At 36.5% G+C, this 20,079-nt stretch overlaps 1 protein-coding gene across 1 annotated transcript in view; it reads left to right on the top strand.

The window, feature by feature from the left end:
• LOC126203624 (uncharacterized) overlaps positions 1–17,368 on the top strand; it is a 103,635-nt gene extending 86,267 nt beyond the window's left edge. The window contains exons 3-5 of the mRNA XM_049937997.1: positions 1,152–1,343; positions 12,500–12,675; positions 16,578–17,368. Coding sequence (XP_049793954.1) covers positions 1,152–1,343; positions 12,500–12,675; positions 16,578–16,731 — 522 coding nt within the window. The 3' untranslated portion in view covers positions 16,732–17,368. The remainder of the gene's footprint in view (positions 1–1,151; positions 1,344–12,499; positions 12,676–16,577) is intronic.
• The last annotated feature ends 2,711 nt before the right edge of the window (positions 17,369–20,079 follow it).

The raw sequence follows: 20,079 nt of genomic DNA, 5'->3' as shown, positions 1-20,079 counted from the left end.
AGCACTGGAGTATCCATTAAACTGCACAGATGGCAATTCATGATGATGCAGTCCCATTCTTGAGCAGTGTGAAATAAAGCACTGTGTGCTTGCCTGTGTAACCAAAGACCCATCCATTTACTTCCTGCTGGAAAGTCCAAATGCTTGTGACCTTTGTGGCACAAGGGGACAAGAGGAAAAGGACACCCCCATCTATGAGCCAACACTCCAATCTATGAATCAACATGATATGCAATGGACTTCACCATTCTGAATGCAATGGCTGCAGCTTTTCAAAGAAAGCTGAGAGAAGGTGCCCACAGCTCACTAATGCATCCAAGAGCAGGAGAAAACACCTCTGAGGAATGCAGTAGTGTAGCTCTTAGGAACAGAAGAGTAACAAAGAGTTAAAAAGAAAACAGAAAAGTAGCTGCAGTAAACTTGAATTTAAATCCAAAGTCAGATGTGAAAGGAATATTGAGTACTTAAGCCACTAAACTGTTAATGAAAACAAGCTGAGTTGTTTAACAGCAGTCCAAAAGTGAATTACTCTGGTACACTGTCAACTTAATTTTGAGTCTATGTGATACCTGTAGTGAGTAAAAATAAGATACTAAATGTAAACTATCTTCATCATGAAGAGCCTCACTTTACAAAACTGATATTCATCATTACCTACCATCAGTATGTGCTCAACATAACTAATTATTAATTTCAGTGGCCTGCAGGTGATTATTTCCACAAAACATTTGAGTACCTTTTGAGTATAGTTATCAAGATTTTACATATGCAGCATTAGGTCTCTTCTTGCACATTAATTTTCCATTATATAATTTGAGTTTTTATTAGTCTTAAGAGTTTAACACATTTGTTTAGTTATTTCAGATTATTCACATGCATTCTGACTACTATACCTGGGTGTATTGTTGCAGTTAGTTAATTCTCCAATTTTGTGAACTTTTATTACTACTGATCTGTTGATGAGTATATAGGGAGACATAACAGCACTACCCTGCAATAAACTTATACAACAATACAGAAGCTTCAGCCAAAGAGGTCAATGATCTGTTACCTATAATGAAGACTGAAACTCTGATTACATATAAACTATTATGTTATAGTTGCTAATGGATTTTATGACATGTTTGGCACTTTTCATATTTTACTTGCAGGGCAAAGACTCTGCAAAGCCCATCGACATTGAAGTGAAGTACAAAGAACAGAAGCTGTCTGCACCAGACAGCAAGCAGGCCCATCTGAAAGCCACTGTCCAACAGTTCCCCAAGAAGTACAGGCCTGACCTGCACAAAGCTGAGGGTGGTGCCAAGAAGAACCTGAGTCCAAAACCAGCAGTGCCAGAGCAGGTTAGTATGAAAAGATATAGGTCTACATATATCCTTCTCTATCTCACTCCCATCTTTTTCCATATTCCTGTGTTTATATGTCAACTATTAAAATCTTGTACTAAGAAATGTATTAGAACATTCAGTGGCCTTGGATGTATCAGAATATATCCTTTTTCTATGTACAATTTTTATTCTTCATTCATCATATATAGATGATTCCATCATGACTGACAACCTTCAGAGGTGCAGAGCAAGCTATACATTAACAAAAGAGAAGCAACTCTCAGCAAATTTATCTGTATGCTACATTAACAGTAAACCATGACCGGTGTTTATACAGATAAATGTAACATAGTAAATTGCCAGGAAGGAAACTACTGTGGAAAAAATTCATCTTCCTTATTAGCTATATAAAAGAGCTCCTGTTTACCATCCACTGGTAGCTCAATATTCATTTGGATGTATTAATATTTTTTTCAAATAAAATGGTTATCTACATCTTTAACAATAATTATGCAATTTTACAATAAACATTGCTAGTTACCACATATTTAGCAAGAATGTTCAGTCTGTTAATTGAAATATCAGATAATCTGTAGGAGTGGTAATGGGAATTTTTTAAAATTTTCTTTTGAATTTGTAGGGACTTTCAATTTATCTCTTGACATTGGATGGGTGGTTGTCATAGACCTGTGCAGCAGAGTATATTTTTCCACAAATTATTGTCTCTAGATTGACACAGGGACAAAACAAGGGAAACTGAGGTTCTTGTTTACTTTAGTTATATTTTTCCTCTGCATATAACAATATCCTCCTGAAAGCCATGTGAGTTCATGTATGCAAAACATTTTCATTCAAAATTTTCTTGCAAGGAAATAGCTCTTAGCAGAAAACATGGCTACTTGTTTTTAATAAGTAGTGGCAGAGATTTTCCCCTTCATGTTGCAGGTAATTTATATTAATATAGAACTTGCAAAATATAGTATATATTTGTTTCTTGTAATTCTGTGTTCACATTTTAAGTGAGACATTACAATGGATGTACATTATGTGCAGGGATTAAAAGGATAGCTGAACCTGGTAAATATTGAAGATAGACGATGGTGTGGGAACAAGATACTGACCAGTGAAGTGCATTGTTTGTTCTTTGGACGAGTAGCTGATTCTTCTGGTTTGATGTTTATTCTTTGTTTTTCGTTTATTTGTTTGGAGCTGTACTTCCAACGTTAATCCAAGTAAAATAAATGTCTCTAAGTATATGTGGGTTTGATTTCTAACCTACTTGGTGACCCGAAAAACAAGATTGGTTTAAGTTGCAACAGTATTTTTTTGGATTGCATCCGCTAAACATGGAAGGTGCAAGCAATTTTTTACAAACCATTGGTGACAAAATCCTGCAGCTGCAACATGAGATTGAGCTTTAGAACAGTTGATACTGAGAAAAAACAGCAAGATGGACACGACAAGATCACAAACTCCGGTGATAACTACAGCATCACGAGCTCACACAGGCACTGAAAATTTTCTGCATGCAGTTTCATTCATGCCAGCTGTGTTTCACTTATAATTTCAGGCACCTCCATTTATGCCCTCACAACTGAACATATGGTTTCCAAATTTTGGACAGCATTTTGGACAACAATGGAACACAGAGGACTGTGAACAATTTACACTGGTAATTAGCAATTTGGACCAGAGAGTGACGACAATAGTTTCCGATGTGATTCTACACTCACCCCATCGACAAGTGTACCTCACCCTGAAGACTTCAATAATCACTCACTGCATGAAGCTACCTGAGCAGAGGCTTTAACAAGTGCTTTACCAGGAGAAACGTGGGGACAGAAACCCTCAGCATTTTAGACACATTTATGAATGATAGTGGACTGTAGCATCATATCTAATGAGTTACTGCTACATATCTGGCGACAACAGCTTCCATCTCAAGTACAGTTGACATTAATAGTGTATGAAGGACAGCCATTGGATAAGTTCCTGCAAGCATCTGATAGAGCACATGCCACATTGGAATCAACCACTGTGACATGAGTAGCAGCGACAAAAACGAGCATCACAACAGAAGGTGACAAACATGCATTGCAGTTTTTGATGAATCCAATGCTGAATTGTGGAGCCACATCTTGCTGACAAGCACTGGACATTGCTGGGGAACTTCGAGAATTACAGACCACAGTGGGATGAATTGTCACACAGTTAAAGAACTTGAAGTTATGGACGGACACCAATAAGAGGATATGGTTGCCTCGTTCATCCAATCTACAGCTGCCAGAGACCACTTGAGGTCAAATTACTGTTGATGATATCTGCTGGTACCACAGATGGTTTGGCACCTGTACTACAAAGTGCACAAAACCATGAAAATACCCAAATGGCAAGTGTAGTTCACATTAGGCACCATGGGCTGCGACACTCACAAATGGCACCACTGATGTACGAAGAGTCAAATTGCAGCAATGTACAGATGGACAGAAAGCAAAGGTAAGGCTCATGATGGCATGCTTCTTACTTTTCCAGTGATTCACAGCATGAAACTGCATCAGTTGCATGTGATTGATAAGATTTCAGGCTTAAGATTTTTAATAGACACTAGTTCAGAGGTGAGCACCCTCCCAGTCACAGGGATGACAATGCAGGAACCCTTACAATTGTTAGTCATGAACAACTCCAGCATCAAAATGTATGGGCACAAAGACACGACAATAGACATTGGTTTTCCTACTCCATACAATTGGAGTTTTGTGGTGGCAGACATCACACAACCCATATTAGGTGCTGATTTTCTATTGCACTTTGCACTGGCTTAAGACTTTGCAAATGCCTGCCTTGTAAGTGGGACACAATGTGACAGGGTAATAGTAATTCAGAGAGGTTCTGTGGACAATATAATAGGAGTAATTAATGATGCAAGTAAACAGTCGTTCTCGCATACGCTGGTGCAGCCAAGCAGTGTTATGCATAATACAGTGCACGCATGACACCAGGTCCACTTGTTACACAATGCGTCCGTAGAATAGCTCCAGAATGGTTGGCTGAGATGAAGGCGATATTTGAGGATATTCTCTGTGCTGGCATTATACGAAGGTCAGACAGCCCACAGGCATCCCACTTTCACTTAGTGCACAAAATGGATGGCACATGGTGCCGCTGTGGCAATTACCGTAGGCTGAACTCAAGAACAGTCCCAGATAAGTACCTGATACCTAATATCCAAGAATTTACCTCTTCTCTGTATGGTGTACAAGTTTTCTGAGTGCTGGATTGCCGGAAAGCTTACAACCAGATCCCAGTGGCACACACCAATGTTGCAAAGACTGCAGTTATTACACCTTTTGGCCTGTTTGAGTTTTTGTTTATGACATTTGGTCTTAAAAAGGCAACCCAAACCTGGCAGAGATTCATTGATGAAGTGTTATGAGGCTTGCCATTTTGCCTTGCATATTTAGATGACATATTAATATATTCAACTGATGCACTAGTTCACGACAAGCATATAAGTGAAGTGAAATTGAGTTTGTGTAACTATGGAGTGATGCTAAATGAAGACAAGTACATTATGCGCAAAAGTGAGGTAACTTTCCTAGGCCACAGAGTCTCAGCCAATGGGATCCAATCTTTGCCTGAAAAGATTGCCACATTGCATAATCTACCAAAGCCAATGGACTATAAGCAACTCAGAAAATTTTTAGGCATGGTAAATTTTTATCGTCATCATTTGCTGGTAACAGCTGCCATCCAGGTACCACTAACAGTCACACTTGCATGTAAGAATGACAAGGGCAAGAGACTTTTACAATAAACAGAAGACACAGTGTTGCTGGCCCATCCTGTCCAGGGTGCATGATTGAATATTGTGGATGATGCCATCCAGGTCGTAATTGGAGCAGCACTACACCAAGAAGTGATGGACATTTGCAGCCTTTGAGTTTTTTTTTCAAAGAAGCTACTGCACAGACTGACAAAATGGAGTGCTTATGGTAGGGAGTTACTTGAAATATATGAGAGTGTGAGACATTTTCGGCCTTGCGTTGAAGCCCGACCAGTGACAGTTTTCACAGATTAAAAACCTATTGTGTCAGCATTCCACAACATCAGAGACAAATGTTCACAACAGCAGTTCCGACACATAGAGTTCATCAGCCAATTCACTAAAGACATATGGCATATTAGTGGCACAGGAAACATAGTTGCTGATTATTTTTCTCAAGTATGCAGCTTAGTCAGCATTTTAAATTATGACCACCTTGCCACAACACAAGAGAGAGATCAAGGGTTGCAATACTTACTAACAGATTGACACACAGGATTACGGCTGAAACAAATAGAAGTGCCGGGAAGCAAGACAAAAATATGGTGCGACATATCGCAACAGATACCATGGCCTTATATTACAAAGTGATTCTACAAAGTGTCTTTTGACAATGTCCACAACTTAGCACACCCAGGCTCAGACACCACTATGAAGTTGCTAACCGAGCAGTTTGTGTGGCCATCAATTAAAAAGGATGTCAGGAATTGGAGTTATTCATGCCTTCAATGCCAGCATTGTAAAGTAGGACAACATGTTTGTGCAGAGGGCAAATTTGCAGGTTTGCCAACAAGGTTTGGTCACGCTCACCTCAACATAGTGGGTCCACATTCACCCTCAGAGGGTTACAAATACTTGCTCACGCCAGCAGACAGATGCACAAGATGGGCGGAGGCTATCCCAGTGACAGATGTAGCAGCTGAGACAATTGCAAAGGCATTTGTTGCACATTGGTTAGCAAGTTTGGTATACCCCCTACATATTACAACCGATCAAGGTCGACAGTTCGAGTCTAATCTGTTCAATGACCTGGCTAGACAGTGTGGGTTCTAATGTCACCACACAACCAGTTATCACTTGGCATTGGCACAGAACACTGAAAGCAGCCCTCATGTGTCACTGAAAGAGTTGGACAGAGGCCCTGCCACTAGTACTTATAGGTTTACAGACTAAGTATAAGGTGGGTATAGGGGTGTCAGTGGCAGAGATGGTTTATGGAGAACCATTGAGAATTCCTGCAGACTATCTCACACCACTACAACCACAAATGGAGCTACCACTGCAGGTACAGTGCAATTGTGACCATGTAGCAAGGATGAGAGGGCCACCAGCATCCTGCCACAGTGAACATCTGGTCTTCGTGCACAAAGCTTTGGTAGACAGCTCATACATCATGTTGTGCAAAGACACCATACAGGCACCCCTACAACCTCCTTATACTGGGTCCTACCAAGTACTGTGTCGTAATGCCCATACTATAGACATCTTGCAAAATGGAAAAATTGTCAGGGTGTCCATTGAAAGAGGGAAACCAGCATGGACCTTACCATTGCCTAAGCATGAAAGCACTCCTCTAGTTCAGGATAATCGAGGGTCAGGTGAACCTACACCCAATTGAACTGAAGACAGAACACCAAAATGCCAGAGGACTGTTGAACAAACAGTCACACCTGTGCTCACAATGATACATCAACTGGTCATCCGTAAAAGAGCTGGACGACAAATCAAATTCAAGTACCCCTACATCCCAGGTGCTCCGCTCTTGGGGAGGGGGGGGGGGCGGCTGTGTGGGAACAGGAGACTGACCAGTGATGTGCATTGTTTGTTCTCTGGTTTGATGTTCATTTTTTATTTATTTTTTATTTTTTTAGCCATACTTCTGACTTTAATCCAAGTAAAATGAATGTCTCTAAGTATATGTGGGTTGGATTTCTGACCTACACGGGCAAAGATGGCAGCTCATACAGAAGTTTTAGTAAGTGGTTCCAAGAAAAATACCTATGTTACGAATATAAAGTGGATTATATGTAGTGAAAGACTTTTAAATGCTATTAGACTATGTTCAGTGAGCCAAAAATGGATTCATTCGAAGTGTATCTCATGTTTCGAAGAAGTAAACACAAAATGTACCTGTGGTGTAATTGACTGCTGTTTGTGTGAATGTCGTGTTTACTAAAATATGGTACTGTACATGAAGAAAACGTAGTTTCTACGTTAGAACAGGACTTACTGTGTGCAAAACAATACATAAATAATCTGGAAACAGTGATAAATGAACTAAAAAAAAGAAGGTCGAAAATGAGCCATTTTTAGTCCTAAAAAAGCTAGCATGTAAACAAAATGACAAACATTTTGAACTGAAAACAATGAACAAGTATGTTCAGCTAGATAAAAATCAAGATGCAATCAACCAGGGAAATAAGAGAAATGACTTCAGTTTTCCAAGAAGTACCTCGAAGAAGCAAGAAAATATTAAACGTTCGCCAAATGTGAAAAATAAGAAAGGTGATGTTCACATATTTTCACCTAAGCACAGAAGAGGCTTAGCAGGTACTATTGCCACTATGCAAACTAAACTAAAAGTAACTCTTTTTACCCATACTGGTGCACCTCTACATGAAGTGCTGAAAAACTATGAAACAACAGTAACAAAAGCTTCCAAATGTGTTGTTACTGAGGGAGGAAATGACGTGTATAAGAATGAAAGTGTAAATGCAATCAGGATTCTGAGAGAATCTTTATAAGAACTTACACATTCTGATGTATATGTTGCAAGCATTACTGACAGGCGTAACCCGATAGAAGCTTCATGTGTAAACAGAGAAGTCATCAACACAAACAGAAAATTCAGGAAGATATGTAGCATTTTCTCTAATGTTACATTTACTGAAGCAATAAGCTCAGTGAGAGAGCGTTTCACAAAGCATGGACTGCACGGAAACAACTATGGCAAACGAATTCTGTGCAAAGAAATACTAGAAAAAAATTAGCAGCACACAAAAATAGGTACATAGACCTGTACTAGTGTCAATGAGGGGAGAAATAGCAGACACAATGCTGTATCCAGGAGCGGACTCAAAACAGCCACAAGATGAAAGAACAGAAGAGAATAAATCACTCTGCCCTCTAAAGGAAGGAAAAGCAGTGTCATCAATGGCAAAAGAAGCTGTGACATTACCTGCAGAAGAAGAAGCTGTGGCATAGATCCTGCAGGCAAGATATGGGAGAGGAGTAAGAATACAGAAGCAAAAACAGTTCAAGGAGCAGGATTTTTTGTACCAGCAGGTAAAAAGAAAGGTACCATAGAAAATTGACATTAACATAAACATTTCTAATGTAAGAATCTGGCAGCAGAATGTACAGTATGCATTCAGTAAATTAGATCAGATAGATGCACTAGTAGCTGCAGAGTTACCATGTATATTTATTATGTCAGAACATGGGCTAAAGAGAAATGAAATTCATATTTACAACATAGATGAATGTAAAAAAGTTGCTAATTTTTGTAAATCTGAACATAAGGGCAAAGGGATGGCTGTCTATGTACACAGTAAAATAGAGGGTATCATTCCATGGTCAGTAGACAACTGTACAGAAATGCTGTTTTAAGCTGCAGCAATACAGACAACATATAATGGGGAAAGTGTGGATAATTTCCAGGAGTGATTGACTATCAAAGTTGCAGGGCCAAATGATACATTATCGAACGTGCGATTGTAAATCGATCATGCGAGTATGTTTATGAGTATGTTTACAGTGGTTCATTCAGCAACAACAAATGAAAAACGTTACACAAATACTTGTAATTACAAAGGAGACGACTTACCTTACTCATTGTCTGTGTTGTTGTCATTTGAAAGTCCATATGATGTGTATGCTACAGGTACAATTCCCTTTTTGCCTTAGCCTGGGTAAACTCTGCCCATGCAGGAATATCAGCAGAGTGTCACGTCCATTAACTTCTCCCTTCAAATGCAAGTTGTGGAAATAGAGGTACTGAAACAAGTACAGTTCATCTCTTCGTCCTGGACACCCTTCTCTTTTAATGCAAGACTTCACAGATTTCCATAGCTGCTTGATGTTCTGCATGTGCACTCTGGGGTCATACAAAGACATGAACTCTACAGAGTGGTTGACAAACTTGTGGTTGAATCCTTCAGTTTTCAGAATCTTGTAGGACTGAAACCCGCCTGTAATGACTTTAGTACCAGGCCATAAGAAGTTCTTCATCAGATACACTAAAGTGACCTTGTCTTTGGACAATACTCTCACAATGAAGCACTTCTGGGATGATCTCAAATAATTGATCATAATGCCTGCCACAAGAGTTGCATGATTGATTTACAATTGCACACTTGATATGTATCAGATAAATGGATTTCTTAAAGAATTAGCAGTACTCATTGATGAGGCTAGCAGGGAATTTCCTTATATTATTGTAGCTGGTGACCTAAATATTAACACACTAAAAGACAACTATTATACAACGAGTTTTCAAGATGTGGTTAAAACTTAGGGGATTAATTTAGCAGTAGACAGTCCCATGAGATGCTGTAAAAATACAGAAGCATTAATTGATCAAGTAATCACTAATATACCACAGAGCAGGCAGACTGTACAGGTCATATAGACAACCATTACAGACCACTATGAGTATTAGTTGAATTAGCAACACAGGAAGGCAAAAAAGTATACTTATCAGAAAACTTAGATAAAGGCTGAGAATCATTCTCCAATAATTAGGCCATTACAGAGATGTTGCACGCCCATTAGTATGTATGGAAACAAATGAGAAGCATAATAAAAATTGGGTCACAGTAGAGGTAAAAAGGAAAAGGGAAGATGTGAAAAGCATGTATGAGAATTGTCGGTTAAGGCCAATGCAAGAAAATAGGTATGCATGTAAGGACAAGAAGAAATCATACATCAAACTGATAAAAGAAACTAAATTGACATGTTATGAAAACAAGATAGCAACCTCAACAAATATCACTGACACCAAATGGTCTCTCCTTTTCCAACTCTCAAAATATTGCTGCTGCCTTGCTTGTATATATATGAAATACTAATTTTCACGAAGGGGAGCATCTTAAAAATAGAAAATCTCTTCAGCCACAACTATGATACACACATATGAAACTAGGCAGAAGCCGAATCCACACACAAACACAGGAAATACAAACTTATCCAAAAGAGGACTGTATCATACTGCAGATATGTTATATAACCATTTTCCTTCTTACATAAAATGCATACCAACATTAAATGCATTTAAAGTAAAGTTAAAACAGTTCTTGCTTGACCACTGCTTCTATTCTTTGCCTGAATTTATGGAACATCATAATAAGTAAACCTCAGTTACCAAATTTTACTATTTCTCAGTTCATAATATAGTTTACATTGTGCTTATCCTGTCATGTCACTTAATAACTGCTATTAGCACATGTGCAAGCTATGTAGTACCCCAACTTACATTATTAAATGCATTTTGATTATGTCAACAATGTAGTCAAAATGACTACTGTACTGTAAATTAACTAGGTTTAACGCTGTCATATATCACATGTACAAGCAATGTACTAAAATGATTCTGGGCAAGTAAACAAACATAAATGAAGTGAGGATAAAGTTGTAGGAGTGGAAAAAAACTGCTAAAGTAACACTTGAAGTAAATGAGAGCGAACTCAGAGATACACAAAATGTCAGCAATACTTTAAACAAACATTATGTTGAAGTTGTGGACAAATTAATAAATCAAAATTATACTTCTAAAATAAACACAATAAACAATCCATATGAGACAAAATACTTGTTCCTGACCCCAACCAATGAGTCAAAAATTGAAAAAATAATACATAATCAAAAAGCAAAAAACACTGAGGAACTAGACGGTATACCCAATAATCTAATTAAATGCTGTGTACAGTGGGTAACAAAGCCATTTGCCTGTCTGACAAACTTATCTATAGGAAAAGGAAACTTTCCAACATTCCTGAAAAAGTGTAAAGTAATCCCTATATATAAAGGAGAGTGCAAAAAAGACCCAGGAAATTACAGACCTGTAACTGATGTATTACATCTGTACTCTCTGAAATAATAGAAACCATAATAAAAGACAGAATATTAAATTTTATACAAACATGCAATATTCCCAACGATGTACAACAGGGGTTTAAAAAGAGCAAATCTACCAAAATAGCAATAGCTGAATTCGTAACACTTGTAACTGAAACACTTGAGGAACAGAAGAAAGTCTGCAGTATGTTCCTAGACCTGTCTAAAGCATTTGATTGTGTATGCCATGACATCCTATTTGAAAAGCTTCATTGTTATGGTATAAGAGGAAAGCAGTAGACATCATTAAATAGTTTTTGAAAAATAGAAAGCAGTGTGTAGAAATAAAGATAAAAGTGAAAAATAATATTACAAGTGTCTTTTCACATTTTGAAAAAGCAAAATATGGGTTTCCTCAAAGATCCATCCGTAGTCCACTACTTTTCATTCTTTATGTCAATGATATGACCAAAGCAGTATCTGATAGTGTAGTCATGTATGCAGATGACACTTCATTGGTTGTTACTGGTTATGCAACAGATGACCTGCAAAAGAAGACTTCACTAAATATGTAAAGTGGAAACAATCATTCCAGGGGAAACAATCTCTTAATAAATGTAAACAAAACAATATACATGCAGATACAAGCAAACAAAAAACACACTTTGGACAACATTATTGTCAAGCTTGGAGACCTAGAACTAAAGGAGACAGAGAGCTATAAATTTGGACTACACAAGCTACACAGAAGAAAAAAGATATCAACATGGTCATCAGTACATCTTTAAACTTGTTACATTGGTCACTAATGTTGCCTCAGTGACTACAGAATCCTATTGTTGCTGGAAGTGTGTCACAGATGAACTGTATCTTTAATTTAATTTTTAATTATTAATTTATGGTATTTAAGTGCCAGCCATCATTGCATGTATTTTTAATGACCATTATCATTCACTGGGGCAATAGCTTAAATGTGTGCTATGCGTGCTTTCATAACTTTTGGTGGATTTGTCAATATAGTATTTATTTCTGTAAGTATAATGGCCAAGCTAGATGAAGATTTGATCTGAAAAATACTTGATAATGATACAAGTTCAATTCAGTATTTTCTGGAAGGCATATGTTGTTTTAAGAATATTCCCATAGGATTTTTAATTAATATTTTCATAATTATTGATATTATTAATCTGAAGTTTTCTTTCTAAAATATGATTTATGACTGATTAACTTTCTCTAAGAATAGTGTGCATGCTGAAGGTATATTCTGGAGAGACTGATTTTTGGTTATTTGCAGGAGCCTGCAGAATCTAGCTTTTCTGCTATTGTTGCGGGAGCAGGCACACAAAACTTTGGTGATGAACACTTGGGTGATGCTGTTCATCTCAGCAGTGGAGGAGATCGAGTTGAATTTCAGATGCATGGTCAAAATGGACCAAACTCCTACAAATTTGGATTTGACACAGGCAATGTGTAAGTAAGCAAAGTTTATTAGTCCTTATCAGATCTAAACTTTTTGAATTAGTTACTATCGAACAGGGAGCACAGAACAGGAAATCAGTGACCATAAGGCCTTTACAGCATTACTGAATAATGCTGTAAATAGAAATCCAAAGGAAGATAGCATGAGTTTCTGTTTATAAAGTGCAGCAAGAGACAGGTTTCGGATTACCGACAGGTCCACACAAAATTTTCATCTGCAGCACTAACAGTGGTGAGCCAAAAATGGTCAAAGTTCAGGAGCAACTTAAAATTTGTTTTTATACAGATATGTGCCAAGCAAAATTGTGCAACATGGAAAATACACATCATGGTTCAACAACCATCTTAAAAAGCTGCTATGAAAGCAAAGAGAGCTTCACTGTAAATTTAAATGTAGCAAAAGCCTTAGAGACAAATAAAAACTGAACAAAGTCAAAATTAACATAAGAAGGGCTGTGCATGAACTGTTCAACAAATTCAAAAGTAAAACTCTATATAGTCACTGGACATAAAATTTGAAGGTTTAGCTTTATATTAAATTGGTAAATGGATGAAAGCCATCTGTCCAGACACTATGTGACCATAATGGCACAGAAACAGAGAATGACACAGAAAAGGCTGAAATACTAACCTCTTTTTCCCCATATGGGGAACACGGTATGTCATTCTGAATAGATAGGAGTCTTCAGACATAAAAGTAACTTGGGGTATGTCCAAAGGGAAAGTTATAGGACCATTACTTTCACAATATATATAAATGGCCTAGTAGAGAATGTCAGCAGTTCCATGAGGTTTTTTGTGAATGATGCAGCTATATACAGAGAAGTTGCTAGAAAACTGTAGTGAAATGCAGGGAGACCTACAGAGGATTGACACTTGGTGCAAGGAGTGGCAATTGACTCTCAACATAAACAAATGTAACATATTGTGAATACATAGACAGAAAGATATGATTACGTGATTGCAGAACAATCACTGGAAGCAGTTATAGTTTGCTTGCAGGGTTTATATAATATTTGTCCCTACTTTGTTTAATGTGTCCTTGTAATCAAATAACTATTTATTATGTTATGACATGAACAGTATGAAAGAGAATTAATTAATGAGTAATGAACCATTCTGTATGCATTTACATTTGTAAAAATTGCAACAGCAAGGTGGAGAAAAGATGGATACATTTGAGTGAAAGTAACTTTTTAACATAGATTAGGTACACTATGAAACTCAAATTATTAGGTTTGCAAAAATGTATAGAATCTCTGATCATGAGAATTCACAATGGGATAAAGTTTCCATATGTGGCAGGAAAACTTCTAAACAATAAGATGTGGAATCAGACTGGGTCTGGATATTTTCCATGGGAATCACTCTGCAAATAGTTTGCATGCAGATCCAGAATATATCAATACTGGTACCATGAGTAGTAACCAACTTGGTGTGTGATGTCAGGTGAATATGCAGATCAGGGAAGTGAAGTTCTAGATTATTCCTCTCTGCATACAACAGAGCTTTGTTCTACAGAAATATGGCATATGGAGTTGCTTTAAGGAGAGCAATACTTCAGGCTCTAAAACCTCCCTGCTGTTGGCCACCATTCAAATGCCCCTCAATACAGAAGATATCATATGCTGTGCCCAATATACTGCTCCAAACTATCACACTTGGTGCTTGTCCTTAATGCTGCCCAACAGTGGAGGCTGGTCACCATGGCAGTGTCTAACAGAAACATAACCATCACAGTGCAACAAGTTGAAGTGGGATTATCCAAAAACAGCACATTTTTCCGCTGAAGATAACAACCATAGCATTCATATGCCCATTGAACTCTGTGCCATTTGTGGTTTTTTAACAGTAGAAGTTAACGCAATGGCACGTGTGTTGCCAGTCGACATGATGTTTGCAAGGCATCTTGTCAACTGATTTCATGTTTTCACTCCATTTATCAGGTCTTCCTTACTAACGTTTATGCAACACTGCCCATCTGACCACACAAGAGAATGCACTGCTAGGCTTGTGTATGTGCCATTTATTTGCAACTGTACTCATGTATTGCTCATACATTGTTCCCTACATAATCTGACCATTCCAATAAAGTTTTACATTAAACTCCTAAATTGCAGGCAACTTTTTCCTTTTGGTTTTGATGAATGATTTCAAGGAGTCTAAGTTGTATCATTAAAAATGGACAAAGTGAGGAAACAGTACAGACATCTATTGATGATTGATATTTGTTGCATTAACACATGTAACACCACGGATAATTAACTTGTTTTAAACTACTGCTCCTTTTCTAGAGTAAGTGCATACATTCAACTGCATGATCCTAAAGACACTCAAACACTGTGACAGGGCGGGGGGGGGGGGGGGGTTGTATGATATGATATATGATGTACTTACACTATAAAAAAGAGTGGTAGCTTAGAAGCCCATCTGTCTCTTTTCTTACATTAACAAAGCATCATATATTAATCGGTTGTAGGTGACTTGTTGTTCTATTTGCATTTTAATTTTTTGTTTCTAAGCTGGAATTTCCATTATTGTAGTTGTAAATTATCTATATTTATTGTAACTAATAAGGTCCTATACATTTAATTAAAATTATATTTTCTTTTAACAATATTATGAAAAGGAAAGTTCCTACTCACTATATAGTGGAGATGCTGAGTCGCAGATAGTTGCAACAAAAAGCCTGTCACAAATAAGCTTTTGGCCAGCAAGGCCTTCATCCAAAAAAATAGACAACTCTCTCTCTCTCTCTCTCTGTGTGTGTGTATGTGTGTGTGTGTGTGTGTGTGTGTGTGTCATCTGTTTTTGACGATGGCCTTGCTGGCCAAAAGCACAGTCTTTTTGTTGTGCCTCTCTGTGACTCAGCATCTCTGCTATATGGAGAGCAGCAACTTTCTTTTTCATAATATTGTTACATTCCAATGTTTTATATTTTTCTTTTAAAGTTTTTGATAATTTTAGATTAGCGCATCTAGTAATAAAAATAAATTCAGATAAGTTTCATAATGGAAGTATCATACATTTCATTTATAGTGACTAGTAGAATAATGCAGCAGATGAGGATGCTAATTACATAGCTTGAATATTTTTGCTTTCATAGAGTAAAGTACAACAACTGACAAATCTTATTTTTGCATTACTTGGGTTTACATACAATGTTTGATGAGGAATATTCAACTACTCTTTAGATATTCTAAGTACCTAATTCAAAGATCCACCTCCTCTGTACATTACATGTCTTTTGTCTTTAACATTAAGACTCTTACATTTACCACAGAAATTGCATCAAAAGTTTAGATATTCATAGGGAAATGTTGAGTACTAAACATTGACAATACTTACCTTTCTAATTAATTCTACCACAAGGAATTTTTTGATCAGCAGAAATTCCTGCTTACTGTATAATTGAAGCTTTTAGTAGCTTATATGGTTCTTGTTGCATGCAGAAAGAGTATTTTGCTACAAATGATAATTTGGTTAAAGGATCAATATATACATAATGTGTCAGTATACTTTACATTGTATGTTTAGGATCCAAAGTATTAAGCAATATCCCAACTATCTTCATATTATTTGTATAATAAATGCTGACATTCTTGATAAAACAATGATTTTCAAAATGATTTCATACAATATTCGCCCTCTTTTTGATAATAGTTTTCTGACCAACATGAACATGAACATATAGATAGCATAAGGTGGCAGAGACATTAATTTCACAGTTTTAAGAAAATATTTTGACTACTATCTTGCATTTTTGTGTATCACTTTTTTTGCTTTACACTCCACTGCTTATTTTTGAGATTGTTTAATGGCAGCTTTAAAAATATTGATGTATTTCTGGGAGCAATGCAGTGTTCTTATTTTTTTCTTTTTAAAAACAACAGGCACAACAGACTGATCCGATATGAGGAGCGTGATGCACATGGCAATGTGAAAGGGCATTATGGATTCTATGACAAAAGTGGTAAACTGCATATAGTCAATTACTCTGCTGATCCCCATACAGGGTACCATGCACAGCCTGGAGTTGTTGGATAATATGATCTCATTAACAACAAATACCACAGGAAAACAGTGTGCCAGCAAATTTGGAGTTGCGGTCTGTTACTATACTCAAGCTGAAAGTGCTCATAATACCCAGCATAATTGTGAAATATTTATTTCTCAAGTGTTTTGTAAAACCTTGCTGATATTCTCCCCAACAAAACTTATAATCAGTGGTCCATTTAGTATTTTACTGCAAAAGTTTTAAGGCCAGTTGTAATATAGGTTGTCTGATTCAGGACATCCAAAGTTTTTTTTCTGTTATCCAAATGACATTCCTCCAACAATGAATGGATTTTGCTAAACTGTTACGGTCTCCTTCTGAGTGAACATCCTATATAAATGTTCATATTGGCATTATCATGGCTATTTCTCAACATGTGCACACTGAACATCCCACTAGCAAACATAAAAACAATTATCAGACTAATAATCTAATTGCAAATTTGAGAATGAAATAGCCCAGTGCACAAATGCACTATATCAGTGACATTACAAATTGCACACATTTGAGTATGAAATCATCAGTTTTCTCTTCCAGCTGCAAGATTACAGTGTACATTTGAAGAGTGATGTGCAGTTTTTTTTATATTTTTGTATTTTCTTATACATTTTTTATAAATAAGTCTAGTCTCTAACTTGTTATCTTGTTGAGTTTTGTAAACTTCTGTGTAGCATGTTAAAGCATTGTGCAAACATGTCTGATTAAATTATGAAGTTTTTATTTGTTGCAGAGATAACTGTTTTATTGTATCCCCTATCCAACAATTATCCATCACCTGGACATTAATAGTTCTAATTGTTTTCTTGAGGTTGTATGGAATTCCATTAAAATTCAAATATGCTGAAACAGAGTTCCAAGCAATTTTTACAACTGCAAGATGTCTCTTATTATAGTCAGAAAAGTGAGATAATATAGGATATGACTCCAGAATTCTCATGCTGCATCAAATAATTAAAATACTCAAGGGATACCATGTGAGGAAAATGTTTAGTTGCCCATGTCTTGTAACACACACTAACAGCACCTCCTATAAAAGGAGAACTGTGAAGTACCTTTCAAACATTTAATTATTCTTGACTGAGTTAAATTCCCTGGAAAAGGAATATCAATATGAGTGCTTTACTGTGATGAATGTTGCATCGTACAGAGTTTCTTATAGTGGCAAATAAAGGCAGTGTTAATGCAGACTGTTCAGCATAGATCTTTGTTTTTATACTAATGTTGTGGTACAAATAAATGTCATCATATTGTGTTTAACAATAACTGTTCTGACTTATAATACTGTGATTTACTATAATTGAAGCAGCTCTATGATACATTCATTCTTTTGTTCATCATGTTCTATAGATCACATAAAGAAGAACATTCAGGGATGCACACAAATTTGAGGTGTATATTAGCAAAAGACTAGGAAGTCACATTAAACTAATCTGCAAATTGTATTAACAATAAACTATCACTATATTATTTGAAGTTATTTACTCAAGTCATACATTTGACTGGGTGAAACGGAAAGATAGCTGATACTTTAAAATGTTGCTGCCTTCTCAGTTACTGTAAACTGGAGTTGCTTGACCAACTTCAGAAGTTTCAAGTGTTTTCAGTAAAAGAAATTTACATTGTGAAACTTACATTTATCTTTCACATGATTAGTCTTGTTATGTACTAAACATCACCAGGTGACTTTACTGCACTTTTATGATTGTTATTATTTTATTAATTGTTTTTTAGCAACTCAAGTTGCACACAGTTGATGGATATGTTTGAGCTACTCATTTAAAATACATGTGTGACTCAAGTCAGAATTTATATGTAGCTGCTCGAGACACAAACATTAAACACACAAGCATTAAATACACATGGCGAAAACTGAAAAACCAAGTACCAGTACAGGAAAAAAGCATACGCAAATGGACAATCAGATAGAAAGTGCCAGTCTCAAAGTGAAAGTGCCACCCACGAAAAGACAGACAGTTATGGACCATTGTATAACAAAAAATAAGCCCAATGAAAGTCATAACGACACACTAAGTCAAATTTCAAGCCATCAAATGCAGCAACAAGGCAGTTGTTAATGGACAGATGGGTAAAAAAGGAGGGGAAAAAAGTGAAAATTGGGCAGGAACCCACAAACGGTGAACCAGCAAGCCACACGGCAAACACCATGACCATCCCGTGAAAACAAGAGGATTTTTTTCCACTAAGTACACTAGCTCAAATAGTGAGGTAAGTGGTCAAACAAGAAATGATATTTCTGTACTGTGCTTTACAGAACACTGGCTCAAACAAGATATGTTAGAGCAAACATACCTTCCTTAGTTCAAAGTTGCAAGCATGTTTTGTAGGAAAATAATGACTTGTATGTATGTTAAAGAAAATATTGAATCAATAGTGTAACTAAATACCATAAACTGTCATGTGAAAAAGATATAGAACTCTCTATTGCTGAATTACCAAGGCAAAATACAGTTATTATTTGTGTATACAAGTCACCAGATGGAGACAAAAACATGTTTTACAATCACAATGAGGAACTCTTGGAAGAAATTCATTCTCCCAAGAAAAATATAATTATATGTGGTGACTTTAATATTGATTTCTCAAAATCCAATAAATTCAGAGATGACAATATAAATTTATTACAATCATTCAACATCAGTCCAACGGTAACTGAACCAACTCAAGGAACACCTACCTCTGTATCTATTATTGATCAGATCTTGATAAATACGTGCAAATGTGCTTATAACACACAAGTTGTTAACATGGGTTTTAGCGATAACTATGCTCAAATTCTTGCAATGAATGTTTCAGGACATCAAATTCCCAGTCGAATACAACACACTGTAAGGAATTTCAGTATAAAAAATGTGGAATATTTTTGTTCTCTCCTAGAGGGTGAAAGTTGGAAAGATTTATATGACTGTAATGAGACCAATGAGAAATATGATAAGTTTATGGCTACATTCAAACATTTTATTTGAAATGGCTTTTTCCAAGGAAACAAGTATGTTGAACTATACTCAAAATACAGACATGTGTATTGCAAAAGGGATAAGGAGATCATGTCAAAATAAAAGGAAATTGTGTGAGTACTCCAAGCATAATACCAGTACTGACTTTATTGCATATTTCGAAAGATACAAAAGAATACTAATACGAGTTATTTAAAAAAAAAAAAACTAGGAAATGACAAAATATTGTGTGATTCCAAGAATAAAACTAAAGCAACCTGGCAAATTATAAGGAAAGAAATGGGTACCAGGTCAGTTAATCACAGTAATATAGAGCTCATTATGAATAAAAATAAACTAACCGACCCCAAACATGTTGCTAGT

The sequence above is a fragment of the Schistocerca nitens genome, chromosome 9, assembly GCF_023898315.1.
Source record: "Schistocerca nitens isolate TAMUIC-IGC-003100 chromosome 9, iqSchNite1.1, whole genome shotgun sequence".
In the NCBI taxonomy this organism is placed as follows: Eukaryota; Metazoa; Arthropoda; class Insecta; order Orthoptera; family Acrididae; genus Schistocerca; species Schistocerca nitens.
This window is presented reverse-complemented; position numbering and strand designations above follow the sequence as displayed.